Source organism: Muscardinus avellanarius (genome assembly GCF_963383645.1).
Source record: "Muscardinus avellanarius genome assembly, chromosome: 13".
NCBI lineage: Eukaryota > Metazoa > Chordata > Mammalia > Rodentia > Gliridae > Muscardinus > Muscardinus avellanarius.
In genome coordinates, this window is record NC_137799.1 from 94,974,412 (window position 1) to 94,998,261 (window position 23,850).

Sequence of the window (23,850 nt, forward strand, 5' to 3'; positions counted from 1 at the left end):
ACCAGCTGCATCATGGGGGCGGCGTTGAAAGCTCAGGTTCTTGGGTGCTGTGCTTGGAGTATGTTCCCTAAATTGAAGCTCACTTTGACCTTCAGAGTTGGGCCTGTGGGGAGTGTTTGGTTATACAGTCACAGGTGGAGCCCCATGATAAAATCCTGGTGACCTTATAAGAAAAGGGAGAGAGACCAGAGGAAACACATGGGCTCCTTGTCTCAACAGCACCAGCACGAGGCCATCACCAGAACTAGACACGCTTCTATATAAATTGACCCAGCCCTCCAAGTGGACTGGGGAGCACTAGGCTTCCCATAGACTCAAGTTAGGCCCAGATAACTCTACGAAGCTCTTCCCCCACCTCTAAGGACCCATATAGGTGGAGACCTACTATCCTGGGGACAGCTAGCAGCATTTTAATATTTGGAATTTGTACCTTGGGTGAGGAGACGGTGTTCTGTGTTTCTAATGACCGTGACCTGAATCTTCTGTTTTCAACCTCCAGGTTGCTTTATAGGTTATTTTATAGCCAGATAGGGATTTCATTCTAGAAGACTGGGGCTGTGGAAACAGGGGTTGAGTTCGCAGTTGTCTCCCCTGGCCGCAGGCGGCGTGCTTGCCCTGCCAGGGGCTTATCTGCCTCCCGTCACTGAGGCTGTTTCTGGTGGGGTCGCACCCTTGGGCTTCAGTGTCAGGTGATGTTGGCTGCCTCCTCAGAAGAGCCCGGTCACCTTCGGGTAGCCTCCATCCTATTCCTGAAAGGATACAGAACTAAAAGAAAACACTAGGACAGGGAAATATTTTGTACCGAATTACGTTTTTGGGCTTTTGTGGGGGTTTTGCTGGTACTGGGGATAGAATCCAGGGGCATTCTACCTTGGAGCTACACCCCCAGGCCTATTTTTTATTCTTTATTTTTGAACTAGTATCTCACTAAGTTGCTGAGGGCCTAAGGATCACTAAGGAGGCTGGCTACGAACCTGTGATCCTCCTGTCTCAGCCTCCCAAGCACTAGGATTACAAGCGTGCACCACCACGCCTGGTTACATGTTTAACTTTTAAAGAAACCTCCTTATTACAAGAAACAACCACTCTTGGAGAAACAAAATAGTTGTATGTGGTCAGAGTTCCTTTCTCGAGTACACTTGGGGTTTCTCTGAACAGTCAAGTACTGTAGGAACAGAGTACTATCTGGCCATAACCCATTGGCTGTGTGCACCTGGCGTTCCTTAGCTGTGTGTTCCACATTTGATCTACAGACCGTCTGAGTCATGGTGTGCATGTAGTGTCTCAATACTGAACATGTACAGCTTTTCAGACAGGTCACGGTCTGATTGTTGGGTTCTGTGTCTGAATTACAGCATATAATGTCATTGCTCCAAGTCCAAGATACAGAGCTTAATTTGGATAATTAACGCCCCACATGTTATTCCTTGATAATGTCCTGAAAGGGATTCATATTTGCAAGAACTTAGTGGTCATTGAGAGCTGTGATAAGAACTTGAATGAGCATACAGGGGCAGCTCCACTGGGGGGCACTGCCAGACATCAGAGAAGAGAGGAAAAGGGGACAGGCTCTTGCTCTGTTGTGCATGAGTGTCTCCCAGGGATCCTGTGTGAAAGATTTGGTCCCCAAGGTGCTGCTGGGGCCCTACCCTGAGTCTTCCTGTTTTAAGCCTCCAGATCAAGGGATTTAGTTTTTTTTTTTTTTTTTTTTTATCATTTGGTACTGGGGATTGAATCCAGAGGTGTTCTACCACCACGGTACATCCCCAGCTCTTCCTTTTGAAACAGGATCTACTGAGGCTGTCCTTCAACCTATGATCCTCCTGTCTCAGCCTCCCAAATACTGGAATTTCATGTGTGCACTACCATGCCTAGCTTCAGATTAAATTTTATATCAATATAAGAATTTTACTGGGAGGTAGTGGAACCTTTTAAGAGGTGGACCTTGGGGTTATGTTGAAGGGTGTGTGAGACCCTAGTCCCTTCCTCTACCTTCCTGGCTCATGAGTTGATCAGGAAAGACCCAATGAAGACCGTCGCTGCAGCAGGGCTCACGTCAGCCGCCCTGTCAGCACGCGCCTGCGCCAGGAGCCCCAGGATGCCAGGTACACGCCAGCAGCCGTGTGTGTGTGTGTGTGTGTGTGTGTGTGTGTGTGTGTGTGTGTGTGTGTGTGTGTGTGTTATCAAGTGCAACCTGAAAGGGAGGCGCAGCCCCTGCTCCGCTTCACGGGGGCTGGCTGAGAGCCAGGGGCTCAGCCTGGAGAGGCTCTGAGGCCAGGCTGCCGGAGGAGCGGCCTGTTGTGGAAGAAGTGTTCCCCGTCAGCACCTCAGTGTGGCAGCCCTGGGCTTCGCTTGAAATGTGACTTGTGGAACTGAAGCCCTGCGATTTTTCAATTTGCTTACATCTCCATGTGTACACAGCCCTGCACGGGGCCGCAGTGCGTGTCTCACCTGCGGGCTGTCCGCATAGCTGCTTCAGTGGTGCAGGTATCACTGTTCCCCCTTTAGTGTGTCTGGGGGATCCTTGGCCTCCTCCCCGCATGCCAGGCTACACTCTCAGTCCTGTTGTTTATTCTTTATTTTGAAATAAGGTCTCATTGGGTTCCGAAGGGCTCGCTAACTGCGAGATCTTCCTGTCCCAACCTCCCAAATGCTGGGGTTACAAGTGTGCGCCACTACGCCTGGCATGAACCTCCAGGCTTTCTGTCTCAGCTCAGGGGAGCGTGTAGCGTCACAATTGGAGGTCAGTCGTGTAAACACCGAGGCCTCGCACAGGGCCCTGCACCCTGGCCAGCTGTCTTGCACACACTCACCTGGTGGTCGTCACGTGATTAGATCACATCACTGGGCTCTAACTTTCTGCCACAGACTTCAGTCGACTGTCGCCACCGAGAGCTCCGTGGCACAGTTTCTATCTAAGAACAACAGCTCGCCTCCGGCACAGTTCCGGACATGCTTTATGTTACCTCATTAAATCCTTCACAAGTGTTTCTGTTTTATAGATTTGGAAACTGAGGCAGGAGGTGACTGAGTCTCCAGTTATCCTCAGCATCTGCCTCAGCTCCACAGCACTGCTCGCAACTGTGTCGTGTTTAGATGCGGCTGGAGAGATTTTCATCGAGCTGTACAGGTCCTGAGAAGAGGGTACTTATTCTCCACAGAAGTACATTCACACTGGCTTCAGCCTGTAGAATGCGTCTAATAAAGAAGACCATCACAGCCTATGCGGTGGCACACACCTGTAATCCTAGTAGCTGAGAAACTGAGGCAGGAACACCTTGAGTTTGAGGTCAGCATGGGCAGAGTAGCAAGACTCTTAAAATGAAAAATAAGGGCTGATGGTATAGCTCAGAGGTAGAGCATCCCTGGGTTCAACCCCTGGTACCACCCAATAAAAGCAAAAACAAAATATACGGTTACCATATGACCCGGTAGCTCCATTCCTACAGTTAGAGATGAAAACACAATGTCCACATAAAGATAGACACAATTGTTCACAGCAGCCAAAAAGTAGAAGCCTGACATGTCTACTGATGGATAGATAAGACACGGCCATGAGGTATCGCTCGGCCATGTGAAGGGATGACATGCAGATGTGCTACAGTGGGAATGAATCCTGAAGACCCAGCGACACGAAGTCTGTGCGCAGGCCGCAGACTGAGACTCCACCAACGGGCGTGCCCAGACAGCAAGGCCTTGGAGACAGGCGGTGGGTAAGTGGTCCTGGGAATGCACAGTGATTGCTGAGTGGGTCTGGGGACGCCTTGCGCTATGAAGACGTTCTAGGAATTGTGCTATTGGTAGCACAGCCCATGAATCTACTAGAACCCTCCAAACGACACTTCAGAGGGTGAAATATATATATAAGAACCAATTTATATATATTACCATTTTATATATATATATATATATATATATATATACCATAAATAAATATACCATCAAATATATACATAAGAACCATTTTAAGAACCAATATACACATTGGTTCTTAAAATGTGCATGATATAGCCTGGGGAGGACACAGGTTGCAGCCCCCTTGCTGGGCAGGGCAGCCCAGCCCCATGCTGCCTGCAGTCCTGGGGACACACTCACATGTGAGCCTCAGGGTCACCATATAGCAGCGCCCTCTGCTGGGCTGGGCTTGTGTCCTGGTATCCAGCTACTCACCTCTGGGTCTTGCCTGGTGCTCCAGGGCTGGCTGGGGCCTTGCCATGTGCCTGCTCTGGGCAGTTATGTAGGAGCAGGGTGTGTTGGCCTGGCCATGGGTCAGTCAGGTGAGGAGGGACCTGGATGTGCCAGGAAGACCACAGTGAGGTGTGGCGGGGGTAACTGCAGGGGCTGCATCTGTAGCCTTCCCCGGGAGGGGCGCTGAGGTGAGACTAATGGGGCAGCGCCAGAGGCTCAGGGTGTCCTCAGACTCAGCGGGACACACTGAGGGAAAGTGGTGACCAAGGGAAATGTTGGGCTTTTTTTTTTTAATCTTCTTTTCTCTTTTTTTGCGAGTCTGGGGATGGAACCCAGGGGCATTCGACTTCCGAGCTACACCCCCTGCCCTATTTTTCATTCTTTGTTTAGAGTCTCATGGAGTTCTAAAGGGCCTCGCTAAGTAGCTGAGGCTATCGGTGAACCACGATCCTCCGGTCTCAGCCTCCCGAATGCGGGGATTATAAGCGTGCACCACCACGCCCGGCTACATTGGGCTTTTAAGGGACCCAGAGAAGAATTTGTGGGAAGGAAGGTTGCTGGGGATTGAACCCCGAGTTGGTCTACTCCTGACCTGCAGCTCCAGCCCTTTTTATGTTTTATTTTGAAATGGTCCTGCCAAGTTACTGTGCACTGGCCTTCAATCTGCGATCCTCTTGTCTCTGCCTCTTCCAAGTACTGGGGATTACAGGGTGCAACCCTGTCCAGCTGAGAGATGCTTTTTTTTTTTTTTTTTTCTGTAAGTAGGGATGGAACCCAGGGGCATTCTACCTCTGAGCTACACCCCCGGCCCTATTTTTTATTTTTTATTTTGAAACAGAGTTGCGTAGGGCCTCACTAAGTATCACCAAGTATCACCACAATCCTCCAGTCTCCGCCTCCCAGATGCTGGGATTGCAAGCTTGCGCCACCTCACCCGACTTAAGAGATGCTTCTTACTGACTCCACAGCTACTCTTATCTGGCTCTGTCCTCAGCCCATTAAACGGCAGAGTGGGTTTTCCTCTTCAGTGGAGGCACTGTACCAAGTCCAGCTTTGAACAACAGCCATTTTATAAATACAGAAGAATTTGAAATCATAGTGTTCTTAGAAGGAAGCACCGTTTTAAGTCTAGATATGGTATGTTCAATAGGAATTAAACCAGTTCACAGGCATTTAAGTTGATAGTCCAAATGGGCGTCTTGGTTCTTCTTAAAGGTCCCTTTTTGTCTTTGAAAACATTCCGTGTATCCTCCTGCATGAAAACGCTGCTCTCTTCTCCCTCCAGGCTGCCAGTTTTCTGTCGAAGCTATTACAGGTACACCGTCTCTTTCTTAGGGCCAGGAGACTCCTGAGTGAAGAACTACGTGAGAATGGGGACGAGGAACAAGCTGAAGGCCACCTGGAGGCAGCACTGGCCGGCCTCAGGCTGAGAAAACTGCAGCGTCACCACAGACCACAGCACGAGTGCCGCGCGGCCTGGGGACATGGCGGAGGGGAGGTGGTTCTTGATGAACAACCTGGAGAAAGAGGAAGACAGCAGGCTTTGGGGACATAGAACTGAATCCACATCAGTTGTAAAGTCCTCTTAGAGGAGTCGTGGCTTGGTGTTCTTAGATAAATAATGGCTGGGTGAAAAGTACCTCTGGGGAGCCGGGCGTGGCGGCTCACGCTTGTAATCCCAGCATTCGGGAGGCTGAGACAGGAGGATCGCAGTTCGCGGACAGCCTCAGCTACTTACTGAGGCCCTCTGCAACTCAGTGAGACCCTGTTTTAAAATAAAGAATAAAAAATAGGGCAAGGGGTGTAGCTCGGAGGTCAAATGCCTTGGGTTCCGTCCCCAGACCCACCTCTGCGTGCAACACCATGTCTGGGATCTGCTTTAAAATGTTTCAGAAAAAGACATCAGTGGAGCCAGGATGGCACAAGTGTTAAGGTGAAGACCCATGTCAAGAAGCGCCGAGGTGGGCAACCTGGGCCCCACGTTCTGCTTTGGGGCATATTTGGAGGTTTCCATCACAGCCTGAACAACCCGCTTTCTATGTGCAGGACTCTGTAGCGTAGCCCACACGGCCCGGAGGTGAAGGTGGCGCACACCCGGGAGGGAGCGAGAAAGCGCCTCCAGACTGCAAGCCACTCCCTCTGCTCACCGCCTGGGGTGGAAGGCTGAGGGGCAGCAGTGTGGCGTGACACCCAGGGCATCCAGGCCCCATCCAGAGAGGCGGCTACTGGAGGGGGCCGTGGGGAGGTCCTGTCGCTCCTGGGCAGCCTGTCCTGTGCTCCCTTAGCCCTGCCGAGCCCTCTGACCACATCCTGTGCCAGCTCATCTCCCCCAGCGGGAAGACCAAGGGCTCGCTTCTCATTGGACTGATCATCTTGTCCCTGGGCCCACACGTCCTCTAGGTGATCTGAACCTTTGGTGTCGAGACAGATGGAAGAGCCAGGTGTGGGGTGTTTGTCTGTCACCCCAGTACTTGACGGACTGACACCGGAAGAAGGTTGCAGGCTCAAGGACATAGAGTTGGGGGCGTAGCTCAAGGTAGGATGGCCCTGTGCTCAATCCCCAGTACTACAAAAACAGGAAAAAAAGAACTCTAAGTATTTTTAGATTTGCAAAGGCTCAGTGTATATCCAACTAAAGAACATACTTAAGCACTCTCAGATGAGAACTGAAAATATCTCAAGGAAGAAAAAAACCTAGAAGAAAGTGAGCAAAGGGGGTCTGGCTGTATAGATGCGTAAGTCTACGTGAGTGATGTAGGCTCATGCCGGTAATCTCAGTACTTGGGAGGCTGAGACAGGAGGAACACGGGTTTGAGACCAGCCTCAGCAATTTCATGAAACCCCCAGAAAACCAGTGAGATGTTTGAAAAACAAAAAACGGGAAAAAGGGGGGTCTGGGGTGTAGCTCGGTAGAACGCCCCTGGGTTCAGTCCCCAGTGTTACGGTTTGTAACAGCACGTGGGCTGCTTTCATTCAAGTGCAATGTGTTGAATAAGGAAATTAAAACTAATAGACGGCTTGTTTGTACCAACACTTAATTTTTTTTTTTTTAGTACAAAGTCAGTAGGAGCAGGGCATGGTTGTGCACATTTGTAATCAGCATTCGGGAGGCTGAGACAGGATCATGGTTCGCAACCAGCCTCAGCTACTTAGTGAGGTTTCTTGCAACTCAGTGAGACCCTGTTTCAAAATAATAAAAAGAAATAGGGCTGGGAGTATAGCTCGGAGGTAGAATACCCCCGAGTTCCATCCCCAGTACCACCTAAAAAATAAATCTGTAAAGGTTACAATCTCCAACTCCTTAAGGGTGTGTTTTAGGCAGAAATTTCGATGAGCCCACACCATTAATCACAATGGCCCCGCTTCCCTGCCTGAGATATCTGAGATGCGCTGTAAACGAAATGTTGTTAGGAGAGACAAGGTTAGATACCACCCGCCACTGCCCCTCAGTTCCAGGAGGTGAAAGTTCAGACCCTCAGTCCAGCCATGTGCCCCTCGTCACCCCGAGCTCGTGGACCCCCAGGGCCTCCTCCGCTCTGGAGTCTCACGCCCTTGAGCTAGCCCACTCTTTCTCTGCGAGTATCCTTACTTCACTTGAACCAAAACCTCTGCCTTTACCTCTAACTGGTTCCTGTTGTAATTCTTTTCACCACAGAAGCCAAGGCGTGTTTGCTCGTGACAGGCTCAATCCCACTACCACAAATAAAGTAAAACAGGGCTGGGGGTGTAGATGGAGGGAGACTGCCCCTGGGGTCAATCCCAGTAACACACACACACACACGCACGCACACCTGTGGAATGAATGAAACTTTTAGCTGACAGGTCCAACTGCACCTCCCCCTAACCAGGGAGGCTGAGGCAGGAGGACCAGGGGTTGTAGGAAGGAGAAGAAGAAGAAGAGGAAGGAAGGAAGGAAAGAGAGTGGATGGGAGGGAAAAAAGAAGGAAAATGAGCCAGGCTTGGTGGCACACAAAATCCCAGCACGCACTTGGGAGACTGAGACAGGAGAACCCCAGATCTGAAGACCTCCTCAGAAACTTAGATCCAGTTTTTTTTTTTTCTTTCTTATTTTTTGTGGTACTGAGAGCCTCACCGAGTAGCTGAGGCTGGCTTCAAACCTGTGTGATCTTCCTGTCTCAGCCTCCCAAGTGCTGGGATGATTAGCGTGCGTCACCACTCCGGCTAGACCCAGTTTTAAAATAATAAAGGACTGGGGCGTAGTTTGGAGGCGGAATACCCCTAGGTTCAATATTGTACCCCCCCAAAAAAAAAAAAGAAAACGATAATGTAGTCTTAGGGTGTTCCTTTTACCTTAAAAAAGTGAGTGGTCCCTAGTTTTTTCGCGTAGTCCTTTCTCGGCCCGCTGGTTAGAGGGTGACCTGGTCTCTGACCTGCTCTCAGGAGGCTGCTGGGACGCATTCGCCTTTGTGAACCCAGCTCAGCCACAGGCAGCCCCTGCCTGTCATGGGAGAAGCGTTGACTCCTCGGCTGTGGGATCCTTGGTTAACATGATGAAAAGGAATTTCAGCATGTGTCAGGGACGTGGACAGAGGGTTTTTAGGAAAGTAAAACACATGTTCCGGAGAGAACGTGGGCCACCCCGCTGGTGCGAGAGGCTTCTGGGGGACCACAGGGCTCCTCTCTGAGGGACTGGTGAGGAAGGCGGTAAAGGCTGAGCCTCGGAGGGGATGGGCCGGCTCCCCTGACCTGTGGGCCGGTTAAGGATTTAGACCCTAACAGTCCAGCGCACCTGCTCTAGGTAACAAAACGGAAACGCCCACTAACTGGATGTTCCGTGCTCTATCACGGAAATTTTTAGGAATTTGGGTCTGGAGGACAGCAGACTTTGAGAATGAAGGAGAAGGCCATGGCAGAGATTTCAGATTCAAAGCTGCAGCCTCCCTTTCCTTCTCTTTGTCTCCTTCCTGTTTTATTTCTCCGATCTTACTTCATCTGCAGAGGCTGCAGGTCTGAGCAAGAGTTCAGGGTCTCCCCGCCCCAGAGCACACCCACTTTTTTGTGTGTGTGGGTCTGGGGATGGCACCTAACTAACGGCATTCTACCTCTGAGCTACACCCCCAGCCCTGTTTTGTATTCTTTATTTTGAAACAAGGTCTCACTAAGTTGTGGAGGGTCTCGCTAAGTGCTGAGACTGTCCTCGAGTTGCGATCCTCCAGTCTCAGCCTCCCGAATGCTGGAATTACAAGCGTGCGCCACCACGCCCGGCTTGCACACCCACTTTCTTGAGACTTGCACCAACTGTAGCACTCAGAGTTTTCATAACTGGAAAGGCTTATGAACGGGGATTTCTCCTTAAACACATGAATATTTTCAATGGCTGTCATTTGGGAACAAGCAGTGTTAAGTAGTAGCCCAGGGTCTGGGACATCTGACGGTGCCTGTGAATGAGGAGCAGCCAGGGGGGCACACTCCAGAGATCGCCCCAAGGGAAGAAGGTCTCCTTTGTGCCTGGAAGGCGCCTTGTGTGCAGCAGCACCTGGCTGGAGTCCTAGTACTCGGGAGGCTGAGACAGAAAGATCCAGAGGGTCAAGGCCCGCCTCCACAACTCAGCAACTTAGTAAGAGCCTGTTTTAAAGTAAAAAATAATGCCAGGAGTGACGACGGTATGCTTGTAATCTCAGCACTTGGGAGGCTGAGACAGGAGGATCACAGGTTCGAGGACAGCCTCTACAACCTAGTGAGACTCAGCAACCTAGTGAGACTCTGTTTCTCAGGCGGTTTGGGCAGAAGCCTTGTGCAAGCATATCTGGTAACTAAACCTGAATATGGAAAGGAATTTTTGTGTGTGTGGTACTGGGGATGGAACCCAGGGGCGTTCTACCTCCGAGCTACACCCTCTGCCCTATTTTTTATTCTTTATTTTGAAACCGGGTCTCACTGGGTTGCAGAGGGCCTCACTAAGCAGCTGAGGCTGACCGTGAACCGTGATCCTCCTGTTTCAGCCTCCCGAATGCTCGGATTACAAGCGTGCGCCATCACGCCCGCTTTATTCTTTATTCTGAAATGGGGCCTCACTGAGTTGCAGAGGCGCCTCGCTAAGTAGCTGAGGCTGTCCACGAACTGGGGTCCTCTGGTCTCAGCCTCCCGAATGTTAGGATTACATGCCACCACGCCCGGCTGTGGAAAGGAATTTTAACTGCTATTGTCTGCTTCTGTTATCTGCTTAGCTGCACAGGGTATGAGGAAGCTGTCTGGGATGGAAGATAACATCAGAATAAAATATGTTGTCTGTTCTAAATGAACACCTGGTATTCGTCAAATGATGTAATGATTATTATTATTATTATTTTTGTATGTGTGGTACTGAGGGTGAAACCCAGGGGCTTTTCTACCTCCAGGCTATACTCCCAGGCCTATTTTTTTATACTTTATTTGGAAACAGGGTCTCGCTAAGTTGCTGAGAGCCTCCCTAAGTACCTAAGGCTGGCTTTGAACCTGTACTATCGTCCTGTCTCAGCCTCCCAAGCGCTAGGATTACAAGCGTGCGCCTCCATGCCCAGCTGATGTAATAATTTTTATAACCATAAAGACCTGACTTTTCCATACCCCCAACTCCATAACCAAGGGGTATAAAAGGCGGCAGTATAAAGGGTACTGCTTGCCCCAGCTGGTTGTAAATAAAGTGACTTCTTAGGCGCTGTGGAGTCTGGCATGTCTATGTGGATTACCTCACAGCATTTCAAACTAAAAAGTAAAATAGGGCTAAGGATGTGGCTCAGAGGTAGAACTCCCCTGGGTTCAATCCCCAGTACCACACACACACTAGAGAAGGGAGGGCAGGAAGGAAGGGAGGGCTGGGAGTGTAGCTCAGAGGTAGAATGATCCTAGGTTCAATCCTTAATACCAAAATTTAATATTACTTAATTTTTTAATTAAAAAGAAAGCACTCCTGCAGGTGTCAACCTACAGAAGACACCCTGATTTTTCAGACCAGGTGGGCAACAACCCACTTCTGTTGCCTTGAGCTACCGAGTCGCCTTTGTTGCAGCAGACCCAGGAAGCATACAACCTCAGTGCGGACCACAGTCCTGGCGGGGCCGCGGAGGGGCTGCAGGGCTCTCTGACCTGTGACCCCCAGCTGTGTCCTGACGTAGGGCCTCTGGGAGATTGGGGGGGACTCGGGTTAAATGAGGTCACGAGGTGGTGCTCTGCCCTGGTGTAAGTGGGCAGTGGGAACGTCACAGGCGAGGACGTGAACGTGGAGGGGAGGTGGCTGTCTGCACACCAGCAGGGCCCTCACCAGGCTCTGGCCGCACTGACGTGACGCCCGGCTCCAGAAGGTGAGGGGCGGATGCGTGTCATCTAAAGGACCTTGTCTGTGGCATTTTGTCGTAGCAGCCAGAGCTGGCTATACATGCTGACAGCTTGTGTCGGTGCCCGTCTAGTGGGAGAATCACCTTAGAGCTTCCCTAGGAAGAACGTGTCTGGTGGCTGCCTGAGCACCCACAGCCCCTCACTGACAAACCTCAGCCTGGTTCACCCCCAGCGCCCCTTCCATGCCACGGACTGACCACTGTGCTGAAAAGTAACACACAAATATTTTACGACATCAATCCCTAGGAATTAGGAAAATAAACAACTGAAGCAGGAATATTTATTTGTTTATTTATTTATTTATTTTGGTGGTACTAGGGTTCCTGGAAGCCCTTCTACCTCCAGGGTACACTCCCACGGGCTACACTCCCAGACTTTATTTATTTATTTATTTATTTATTTATTTATTTATTTATTTATTTTACTTTTTATGTAGAAACAGGGTCTCTTAAGCCAGCGCGGCTGGCTCCGAACCAGCGCGATCCTCCTGTCTCTGCCTCCCAAGCACGGGGATTACAAGCGTGCGCCACCACGCCCGGCTGAAGCAGGAATATTTAAAACCAGGAAATTCAGTATGCTATGTTTGCACGTTGAGATGTCTAATGTTTGCTGTGCTGATAAGAGCAAAAAAAAAATTCCATAATTTGTATATTCATAAGTGGTGGTAGGAATAAATGGATCCTCACAATCATCCTATGCATACCTTGGTAGGAAAGGCAGAGCGGCTTTCGTGTGGAGCAGGCAGGGTAATTTTTCTTCACAGGGCCCTCCTTTGCTGGGCAGACGCAGAGCATCCCTGAGGAGGGGGCTGGGCTGGGACCCGGCAGACACTCAACCCAGGAAATTCCCTCTGATGAGCCCTCCTGTGTCCAAGCGGGGAAAGGCACTTCTCCCTGGGGGGTCATGTACAGCCCGTCGCCCCGCTGACAGGAGCTCTGGAAGAACTCCACCTTCCATGAAGCCCACCGCGGCCAGAGGCCAACTCAGGCATCACAGCCCCTGGTGACGGCTCAAGAGAACCAGAGCTACGCCGTGTTCGTGGCTGTGCGTCGCCCCCTTACGTGTATAGGGGGCACTGGGGATTGCACTCAGGTGTGTTCTACCTCTGAGCTACAACCCCAAACCCATTCTGTTTTTTATTTTGACAGAGTCTCACTGAGTTGCTAAGGCTGGCCTTGAACCTGCGATCCTTCTGTCCCAGCCTCCCAAGTACTGGGATAACAGAATGGGCTGCCATGCCCGGCATCTTCGCTTGCCGTTAGGGCTGAAGAGGCCGCTACTCCCTCTTGCCACATGGTATCTTGGTTACCCTGCTGCCTTGACTTACTGATTATTTTTCTTACTCAACGCACTTAATACATCAGCCTGTTTACGAGACCTCAGCAGGCCCAGATGCCAGAGGAAAACGAGCTCACTGGGACGTTTGGTCCAAGGCTGGTCACCTTGGGCGGGCTCCAGAGACGGCTGAGCTGGTTCACACAAAGTTCAAGCAGCAGTTCCCATAAAAGCAGAGCCAAGACGTCTATCTGAGGCCGCCCCAGTGGATGCAGCACCCGGGACCGGTTTGTTCTCACCAGGGCCCTGGAGGGCACTGGGGGACCTCACAGGCCACCCTGGGGAGCCATTTCTCCCTGGCCACGCAGGTATCCAGCACTCTTTTTTGTGATTTTATGCCTGTAGTCACTTTCATACATTCTAAAGAGTTTGCTTGAGTCTTGATTATTTTCTCTATTGAATTGTTAATGAATTGTCTTGTGCTTTTGCTCACCTGGAAGTGTCTTTATCTTCACCGGAATCTGAACTACTAAGCAAAATAAGCTGGAACCCAGTTGAGCCAATATAGACAGATTCTAGTCAGTACTATCACAAGACAGAGCTGAGCTCAGTTCCCAATACACAGACGGGTGGGAATTTATGCCTTAGAGAGCGAGCCAGGTGCCGTGGCTGTAATCCCAGTACCTGAGAGACTGAGATGGGAGGACCGGAGGTTTAAGATCAGCCTTGGCCACTTAGCAAAAAATAAAAATAGGATTGGGCTCGGAAGCAAAACGCACCCCTGGAATGCTGGGATTACAAGCCTGTGCCACCACGCCCGGCTCTTACTAGGATATTTCTGAGGGACAAAAGTCAGGGACTTCACAGGCTACATCTAAACTGCCGCTCCTAGCCGGGTGTGGCGGCCTATGCTTGTAATCCCAGCACTTGGGAGCTGAGACCGGAGGGTCGCACAGGTTCAAAGTCAGCCTCAGCAACTTAGCAATTTAGTGAGACCCTGTTCCCTAATAAAATATAAAAATAGGTCTGGGAGTGTATCCCCGAGGTAGAAAGCTCCTGAGTTTCATTCCCAGCACCACATAACAAAACAAAACCCCTGTCACCTTTGCTGGTTTCTTCCCCTTCCTCTGTCCACTGTGCTGGACTCCCAGGGAACACTGAGTGGCAGGGCTCTGGCGGCCTGCCCCCAGGACAGCTCTGCCGGGCAGCTCATTTTCCCTGGCCCAGTGCCGCAGTGTGACCCGCCAGGCTGCGGAGCTCGGGCAGAGCAGCCCTCCTCTCGGATGCCTCCATAGAGAGGCCGAGGGAATCGGGCCGAGAAAGCGCACGCTTCACGGTCTGGGCTCACACGCGCCAAGTACCACTTGGATCTCACGGCTTTTAATCGCACATATTCGCATCTGTGCCGCGGAGCCTCCCTGGCTCTGCTCTGCGCTCGCGTAGGACCTGCAGAATGCCTTCCTGTGCTCCACTCTGGAAAAGGAGGGGAGTGCAGGGTCTGCGTGGTTCGGATCCTGTCTGGGTTGGAGCCCTTCCTTCCCTGGGTTCTTACATTATCGGACCTCAGGCAGATTCTCAGGGAAAAGGGCACACACATTTATTAACTTATAATAAATAGCTGCACGAGGGCATCACACGCGCGCGCGCGCGCGCACACACACACACACACACACACACACACACGTGCGTGCATGAACGTCCCCAAACGTGAGATTTGAGCACTTTGAGAGGCGTGGCGCCCTCGGTAGGGGCCTAGCAGGCTGGGAGGAGCGCGGCAGGCTGAGATGGGCGTGGCAAGGTGCTAGGGGCGTGGCGCTGTTGGTAGGGCGTGGCATACTGGGAGGGTGTGACACGCTGGGAGGAGCGTGGCGCCGTCGCTAGGGGCGTGGCATGGTGGGAAGAGCGTGGCAAGTTGCGAGGGCGTGACACGTTGGTAGGAGCGTGGCGCAGGGGGCGTGGCAAGTTGGTAGGGCGTGGCGCAGGGGGCGTGGCGCAGTTGCTAGGGGCGTGGCATGCTGGGATGAGCGTGGCAAGTTGGTAGGGGCGTGGCGTAGTTGCTGGGAGGGGCGTGGCAAGTTGCGAGGGCGTGACAAGCTGGTAGGGGCGTGGTGCAGGGGGCGTGGTGCCGTTGCTAGGGGCGTGGCATGCTGGAATGGGCGTGGCAAGTTGCGAGGGCGTGGCTCAGGGGGCGTGGCGCGGTTGCCGGGAGGGGCGTGGTGAGCTGGTGGGGGCGTGCCTGGGGGCGTGGCTTGTTGCCAGGGGCGTGGCCGCTCGGCAGGCGCAGGCTGCAGTTGCGGGGCCGGGAGCGGACCCGCGGCTTTGGTCCCGCCGCCCTCGCGCCATGGTGGACGTGCTGGGCGGCCGGCGCCTGCTGACCCGCGAGGGCGAGGCGGTGGAGGCCGAGGCGGCGCTGCAGAACAAGGTGGTGGCGCTGTACTTCGCGGCGGGCAGGTGCGCGCCCAGCCGCGACTTCACGCCGCTGCTGCGCGACTTCTACGGCGCGCTGGTGAGCGCCGCGCGGCGGCCCGCGCCCTTCGAGGTGGTCTTCGTGTCGGCCGACCGCAGCGCCCGCGAGATGCGGGACTTCATGCGCCAGCTGCACGGCGCCTGGCTGGCACTGCCCTTCCACGACCCCTGCCGGCTGTGAGTGGCCGGGGCGGGGCGGGAGGGCGCCGGCTCCCCCTTTACCTAGTGATGGAGCGCTGGTGTCCCGCGAGGTCACGGCCGGGGGTGCCCTGTCCACACGGGGTCAGGGCCGGGGGTGCCCTGTCCACACGGGGTCACGGCCGGGGGTGCCCTGTCCCCACGGGGTCAGGGCCGGGGGTGCCCTGTCCACACGGGGTCACGGCCGGGGGTGCCCTGTCCCCACGGGGTCAGGGCCGGGGGTGCCCTGTCCACACGGGGTCACGGCCGGGGGTGCCCTGTCCCCACGGGGTCAGGGCCGGGGGTGCCCTGTCCACACGGGGTCACGGCCGGGGGTGCCCTGTCCACACGAGGTCAGGTCCGGGGATGCCCTGTCCACACGAGGTCAGGGCCGGAGGTGCCCTGTCCACACAAGGTCAGGGCCGGGGGTGCCCTGTTCACACGAGGTCAGGGCCGGAGGTGCCCTGTCCACACGAGGTCAGGGCCGGGGGTGCCCTGTCCACACGAGGTCAGGGCCGGAGGTGCCCTGTCCACACGGGGTCACGGCCGGGGGTGCCCTGTCCACACGAGGTCAGGGCCGGGGGTGCCCTGTCCACACGAGGTCAGGGCCTGGGGTGCCCTGTCCACACGAGGTCAGGGCCGGGGGTGCCCTGTCCACACGGGGTCACGGCCGGGGGTGCCCTGTCCACACGGGGTCAGGGCCGGGGGTGCCCTGTCCACACAAGGTCACGGCCGGGGGTGCCCTGTCCACACGGGGTCACGGCCGGGGGTGCCCTGTCCACACGGGGTCAGGGCCGGGGGTGCCCTGTCCACACGGGGTCACGGCTGGGGGTGCCCTGTCCACACGAGGTCACAGCCGGGGGTGCCCTGTCCACACGAGGTCAGGGCCGGGGGTGCCCTGTCCACACGAGGTCACGGCCGGGGGTGCCCTGTCCACACGCGCAGGGAGGGCCGCGGAGGCAGATGTTGGGGCTAGCCGCCCCCCGGGCCGCGGGCCGCCTGGCTCCCCCCTCGGCCCTGTCCCTAGTCCTGGGGCCGGCCTTATGGACAGCTGAGGTGCCCGCAGCGCTCTCTGGAGGGTGGGTGGGCACCCGGAAAGCCGCGGGGAGCTGCCGGGTGCGCGGGGGTCCAGAGAGTGGGGTCTCCTGGGATGTAAGAGTCCAGACATTTAAGTCACGGTTGCCAAGGCCCTGCGCTCCGCCCGGCGCTGATGGAAATTTCCCGTTGTTGCTTGAGGCCTATCATTAACTTGTGGTGTCGCCCCCCAGATTAATTACTGGGAGATGATACTCTTTCTGGGGGAACAGAAGCTAACTTCGGGGAGCTGGAGTAGCAATGTAACTAACTGGAAGATGTTTGATTCTTCCCCCAAACATATTTTTTGATGATTCCCAGGAAGGTGGAGGGCCTTCAGCTTAAGGCCACACGTGTGATAAGAGATTTATTGGCAGTAGGTCTACATGGCAGCTGGTTAGCTTTGCAGGAGGATGCATAGAGAACCCCTTGAAGTGGTGGATAGATTGTGTGGCACTCAGGCGACACGGCAGCTTTTGTGAGAACATGTTTGTTTTGAAGGTGAGACAGCCATGGGAGAGTAATTAACAGAGAACTTGCCCCGGGGACCAGCTCTGGGGCCACAGGGACATGAGCAGGGCGTCACCTCCAGCGGCTGGGGCCGGGTGCTCGGGCTGTGAGTGGGCCCCTGCCAGCGCAGGCTGGGTGTGGACTGGCGCCTGGTCCGGTGCCCACTTCATGGGTGAGTTACTCAGGCCAGAGGCCAGTTCTCCTGGATCTGAGCCTTCTTTCTGCCCTGGCCCACTTCCCCTCTTAGGGCGCCATGAGCCTCAGCCCCAGGGACCACGGCCTTGCTCAGAAGGGGCATCACTTTGGGGACCATGAAAAATTCTCTGTCCCCTGCAGATGTGTGGAGCCTGCGCGCAGCTGCAGGCATGTGAGCCTTGGTCATCCTGCCTGGCCACCCGGGTGGCCCCTCACAGAGATGTTTTTCCCTGATTGTCCCTACCACCTTCTCGGGGTTTTCCTGGCCCTGCATTACCAGGGCGTGGGTGGTTCTGTGGCATTGCTGGCGCTCGACTTTAACTAGTGCTGGCTGCAGCTGCACTGGCGGGATCGGGTGGGAGCACACGGAGGGAGCTGCCCAGGAGGAGCCAGGCAGCGCAGGCGGCAGCGGGGGGCTCCAGGGAGGCGGCCGAGGGTGCTGGTGCCCCGTGCTTGGGGCGGGTTCTGGTTGTCACACACCCACCTGTGGCGCTGTGGCACCTCTCCCAGTGGCCCGTGCTTCTCCCCTGATGGCCACCAGATTCCTGGAGAATCCTCTGGGTAGGAGGAGGAAGAAAACAGCCAAGGCTTCCAAAGAGATCCCACGCTGGGTGTGGGGTGTGTACAGATAATAATATCAGTTCTTGGAGGCTGAGACAGGAGGATTGCAGGCTCGAGGCCAGCCTTAGCAACTTGGCCAGACCCTGTTTCCAAACAGGTAAAAAATAAACATTTTTTTTAAAAGGGCTGGGAGCCGGGCATGGTGGCGCACGCTTGTAATCCCAGCATTCGGGAGGCTGAGTCCGGAGGATCGAGGTTCGCGGACAGCCTCAGCTACTTAGGGCTGTGCAACTCAGTGAGACCAGGGTTCAAAATAAAGAATAAAAAATAGGGCAGGGGGTGTAGCTCGGAGGTCAAATGCCCCTGGGTTCCATCCCCAGACCCGCAGGAAAAAAAAAAAAAAAAAGGCTGGGAGTGAAGGTTGGAGGTAGAACACCCCCTGAGTTCAATAACAAACAGGAAAAAGGAAAAGAACCCCCCAGGGGGTAACTTGGGGCCACCCTCGGCATTGCTGGCAGGTGGTCCTCTAGGGAGAAGACATTAGAGCCCTCAGCTTGTCATCAAAAAGTGGATAGAGCCGGGCGTGGTGGCGCACGCTTGTAATCCCAGGAGGCTGAGTCAGGAGGGTCCCGGTTCACAGCCAGCCTCAGCTACTTAGTGAGGCCCTTTGCAACTCAGTGAGACCCGGTTTCAAAATAAAGAGTAAAAACTGGGCTGGGGGTGAAGCTCAAAGGTAGGATGCCCCTGGGTTCCATTCCCAGCACCGCAAAAAAAAAAGGTGGACCAGTGCTTTTCAGTGCAGCCCCGGACCCTGCCGCCCTGTGCCGACCTCCTTCAGTGCTGCGGGGGGGGGGGGGGCAGCTGTTTTTACTAATGTTTTTGAAAGTAGAGCTATGCATGCTTGGCTGGGGCTGCCGGTTCCCTGGCCAGTGCCGGTTCCCTGGCCAGTGCCAAGTTCAGGCGGGCGGACAGGAGGGTCCCGGATGTCCCTCGTCTTATGGGGACAGCACCCCCGGAGGCGTCTCTGCAGGCCAGTCTTCTTGCTGTCTTCCTTCCTTCCCTTGTGGGTGAGTTTATGGGCCAGACTCACAGCCTGGCTAAGAAGGAAGGAGGGAGCCCAGGAGTCACCAGCAGGGACTCCTGTCGGGTTGCTGTTCACAGGATGGTCTCCTCTTGAAGAGGAGTGCCAGTGCCCCACAGGAGGCCTGGAGGGGCTCCTCCTGCTGCCCGCTCAGCTCAGGCCGCGGCTGGGTGTTGGGCGCCTTCCGGGCTACCTTTGGGTTCGATTGAAAAGCCCATTGGCCAGGGCTTCCTGTCTTTGGCAGAGGATGAATAGCTCCGGGAACGTTGCTGGCCGAGTGCGGAGGCTCCGTGTGTGGACAGCTCTTGAAAGCGCGTCCGCGGACCCAGATACTCTACCGTCTCTGCTGGCCGCTTCCTTCATTCGGAGGCCGGGCAGTTAGAACATCCCCCGCCAGCTCTAACTGGGAGGCAGAATGTTTCTGGTTCCCAGGCCGGCTCTTGCTCCGGGAAGCACTCAACTCTGCTCTCCAGGGGCACCTGGCCCCGTAACCCACAGGACCAAGCCAGCCCTGACGCGGCACCTGGCAGCTGCAGGGCGTGTGTTGATGGCAGTGGGGCCAGCGAGCAGCCGTGCCAGAGGTCTGCTTGGCAAGGGTCTGCGGCTGAGGGAAAACTGGAGCCAGGCGTTGCTATGGAACCCAGAAGCCCCGACGGCAGGAGGACCAGGACGATTGCGCACCCTGCCCTGTGGCATGGCCACGGTTTCCCTCCAGAGCACTTCTGTTCTCTGCGCCCTCAGGGCTGAGGTGCTAGGAGTGGGGGCTACTCCCAGGTCACATTTGCCTGGGGCAGAGGCCTCCGGTGAGGAATCCGGGCTGAGGGCCCACAGGCTCCTTCCTCAGCTTCCCCGACTGTCACATTTATTACTGAAGGTGGTTAAAATAAGAGCAGGAGGAGCTCCAGGCGCTGGAACAGCAGGGCGTGGTGGTGCACACCTGTGATCTCAGGTCTTGGGATGCAGAGACTGGAGGGTCACAGGTTTGAGGCCAGCCTCAGCAACCTAGAGACTCAGCAAACCAGCAAGACCCAGTTTCAGAATAATAAAAGGGCTGGGGGAAGGTGTGGTCGAGAGGTAGAGTGCCCCTGAGTTCAGTCCCCAGTACCACAAAAGCAAAACCAAAAGAAAAAAAAAATTGAGTAATAAAGATTGCGGGCTGGCTTGAATGAACCTCCTGGAAGCCGGCAGCTCGGCCCCAGGGAAGTGACGGCGCTGGCGACAGTTCTGGGCCTTCCTCCTGGCCCAGGCCGCGCTGCGGCTAGTCTGTTCTCTCCTGGCGGCGGCAGGATGGCTGACCTCCTCACACGCATCCTCCTTCTTGGCACGAGGCTGGTGTTCCGTGGAGCCCGCCTGGTTCTGTTTCTGTTCTTACCCAGTCCTGGACTAGTTAGTGTGGCCCAGGGACGTGTTGCCTGGGCTGAAGGCTGGTCCTTCCCATCCAAAAAGAACAGCCACTGTTTATTAAGCACTTACTGTGCGATAAGCCTGTTCTTTCTCTCTCTCTCTCTCTCTCTCTCTCTCTCTCTCTCTCTCTCTCTCTCTCTCTCGTGGTACTGGAGATGGAACCCAGGGCCTTTATACTTCTGGGCTATCCTCCCAGACCCATTTTTTATATTTTATTTGGAAACAGGGCCTCACTAAGTAGCTGAGGCTGGCTTCGAACCCGTGCGATCCTTCTGTCTCAGCCTCCCGAGCACGGGAATTACAAGTATGCATCATCACGCCTGGCTCTATTTTTTATTCTTTATTTTGAAACAGGGTCTCTCTGAGTTGCCAAGGATCTCACTTAAGTAGCTGAGGCTGTTGGCAAACTGCAATCCTCCTGTCTCAGCCTCCCAAATGCTGAGATTACAAGCCTGCGCCACCACACCCAGGGGCATTCTACCTTTGGGATACACCCCCAGTCCTTTTTATATTTTGAAACAGGATCTTACTAAGTTGCTGAAGTTAGCCTTGAACTGTAATCCTATTTTAGCCCCTAGAGTACTGGGATTACAGGTGTGAGCTAAAATGTGCAGCTTAGACTCTGTCTTAAAAAGAGCCCTTATTGGCCGGGCATGGTGGCGCACACTTGTAATCCCAGCATGCGGGAGGCCGAGAGAGGAGGATTGCCTGGGTTAGAAGCCCCGTGCTCAGGGAGGTGATCCCCATGGCGGATATGGGGAGCGTCGCAGGGTCAAGGTGGCGCTGCTCTCCCCAAATGAATACAGAGAACTTTGTAAAATGACAGTCCACAGGGTTACAGGTGACGGGAAAGTGGACTAAAGAAATATTTCATCCATAATCGTGTAGACAGCCACATCATTGATTTCATAAGGAAAAATGTCTTTAGAACTCATGGAATTCTAACTTGTAGTATTAAATGATGCCTAGTATTTGTTCTCTCTCAAGAGAAGAATGCTAAAAAAAATTATTGGGTTTATTTATGCATGTAGAGCTGCCCCATCCACTACTGAAGCCAACAGCTGGGTGTGGCTACTAAGTTACCTGTAACCCTAGTACTTGGGAGGCTGAGACAGGGGGATGGCGAGTTTGAGCCCCACCTCACAACTTAGTGAGACCCTGTTTCAAAACTTAAAAAAAAAACCATAATAATACAAATAAAAGGGCTGGGGTTGTAGCTTGGAGATAGAATGCCCCTAGGTTCGATCTTCAGTACCAAAAACAAACAAAAACTTTAAATGACAGAGCTGGGCGTAGCTCAGTCGCAGGATGCTTGCTTAGTACGTCCAGGCTCTGGGTTCATCCCCAGCATTGCAAGCAAACAAACCCCAAACAACCACCACCTCCACAATATAAAAAAAGATAATAAAATAGCTAAGTCCAGAAGCAGCTCAGCTCTCGAGGTGCGCACCACCTCTTGGGCCTGGTTAGAAACTAGAAAGGAGCAGCGGGGCCCACCCCAGTCGTCTCGGGAGGGGCCAGCCCGGGTCGCAGCCGTGCTAACCGCCGGCCCCCCTCTTTTCTCCCGCAGTGAGCTGAGGAGGAAGTACAACATCACAGCCCTGCCCAGGCTGGTGGTCGTGAAGCAGGACGGGGAGGTGATCACCCACCGCGGGTGGAAGCAGATCCGGGAGCGGGGACTGGCCTGCCTCCAGGCCTGGGTGGAGGCGGCCGACATCTTCCAGGATTTCACAGGTTGAAACCCACCCGGAGGGAGGCGCGCTCCCGCAGCGCCCAGCACCTTGCACCTTCCTTTCCCTTTCGCCGTCTGCCGTGTTTCGTTTTATTTCAGAGCTAATGCTAAGCTGCAGCCCAAGGTAAACTTGTTCAGGGGACAAAAAAAATGCCCTGTTTTCACTGGGTCTTTCCTCTCCGCATAGCGCCACCCCCTGCGCCTAGCGGCCCCCTCGCATCCCACCCACCTTGCGGAAATCTATGCAAACACATGTGCACAGCTCGCTTCAGGTAAAATTATCCACTTGTTGGTTTCCGTGGTACTTTTGATTTCTTTAGTTTAAACAAGGTCTTGATAAGTTGCCGAGGCTTCTTAAATTGTTGAGGCTGGTCTCATACCTGCGATCCTCCTGTCTCGGCCTCCCAAGTACTGGGATTACAGGCATGCGCCATCAAGCCTGGCTAAAAGAATCTATTTACTGATCAATTTTCTGTTGATGTAACTAATTTTTGTTTTGTTTTTGACTTGGGGATTGAACCCAGGGGCATCCTACATCCTACCTCTAACTTATATCCCCAGCCCTGTTTTTTTTTGGGGGGGGGGGCTGGGGATTGGTCCCAAGGGCATTCTACCCCCAAGTTACATCTCCAACCCTATTTTTTATTCTTTACATTGCGGAGGGGCTTGCCAAGTAGCTGAGGCTGTCCCCAAACTGGAATCCTCCTGTCTCCGCTTTCCAAGTACTGGGATTACAAGTGTGCACCATCATACCCAGTGTCCCAGACCTATTTTTTAATCTTTATTTTGAAACAGGAGCTCAGTAAATTGTGGAGGGTTTCACTAAAGTAGCTGAGACTGGCCGCGAATCCAGGATCCTGTCGCAGCCTCCCAAGCACTGGGATTACAGGCAAGGTGCCACCATGCCCGGCTGCCATGTCTCATTTTAATGAATATCCCATTTTAATGGTATGTTTACTGATCGTGTTTGTAGACTGTATACTTTTTTTCAGTCCTGAAGCTTGGTCACATGCTAGGCAAGCGATCTACTGAACGACATCTCCAGCTGGACTGTACACTTAATAAACAAAGGCACCTGCACTGTCCTTACTTCTTTTGTCCTCATTCACAACCTCATTGCTTATAGGTAGGAGGATGGGGAGTCAATAAATCTTAAATTGCTTGTTATATTTGTCATAGGTGGTATTTTATTTTATTTTGTTCTGCGGTACTGGGAATGGAACCCAGGGGCATTCTACCTCTGAGCTACATGCCCAGCCCTATTTTTTATTATTTATTGGAAACAGGGTCTCACCAAGTTGCTGAAAGCCTCACTAAGTAGCCGAGGCGGCTTCGAGCCTATGCAATCCTCCTGTCTCAGCCTCCCAAGCGTGGGGATTACAAGCGTGCGCCACCAATGCCCAGCTCAGATATGGTATTTTTGGTCACATATTCTGAGAGGTGGGTGTTCCATGCATGTAGAATTCCACCAGCTGTGTGTGTGTCTGACATACTCAAGAACTTTTGTGTGTGTGTGTGTGTGTGTGTGTGTGTGTGTGTGTGTGTCTGGGAAATGAACCCAGGAGCATTCTACCTCCGAACTGCACCCCCTGCCCTATTTTTTATTCTTTATTTTGAAACCGGGTCTCACTGAGTTGCAGAGGGCCTCACTAGGTAGCTGAGGCTGTCCGCGAACCGCGATCCTCCTGTCTCAGCCTCCCGAATGCTGGGATTACGAGCCTGCGCCACCACGCCCGGCTACCATTTTATTATTTTAAAATTTATTTTGAAATATAAGTTGCTGAGGCTGACCTCAAACCTGCGGTCCTCCTGTCCCAGCCTCCCAAGTACTGGGATTACAGGTGTGCATCTG

The 23,850-nt window shown here is 53.7% G+C and overlaps 1 protein-coding gene across 1 annotated transcript; it reads left to right on the plus strand.

Moving 5' to 3' along the window:
• Window positions 1–15,139: 15,139 nt before the first annotated feature.
• Window positions 15,140–22,005, plus strand: NXNL2 (nucleoredoxin like 2; the record flags this gene model as incomplete). The annotated part of the gene is made up of 2 exons (XM_080709528.1): window positions 15,140–15,441; window positions 21,837–22,005. The coding sequence occupies 2 exons, from the start codon at window positions 15,140–15,142 to the stop codon at window positions 22,003–22,005; spliced, it is 471 nt and encodes a 156-aa protein (XP_080565654.1).
• Between the last annotated feature and the right edge of the window lie 1,845 nt (window positions 22,006–23,850).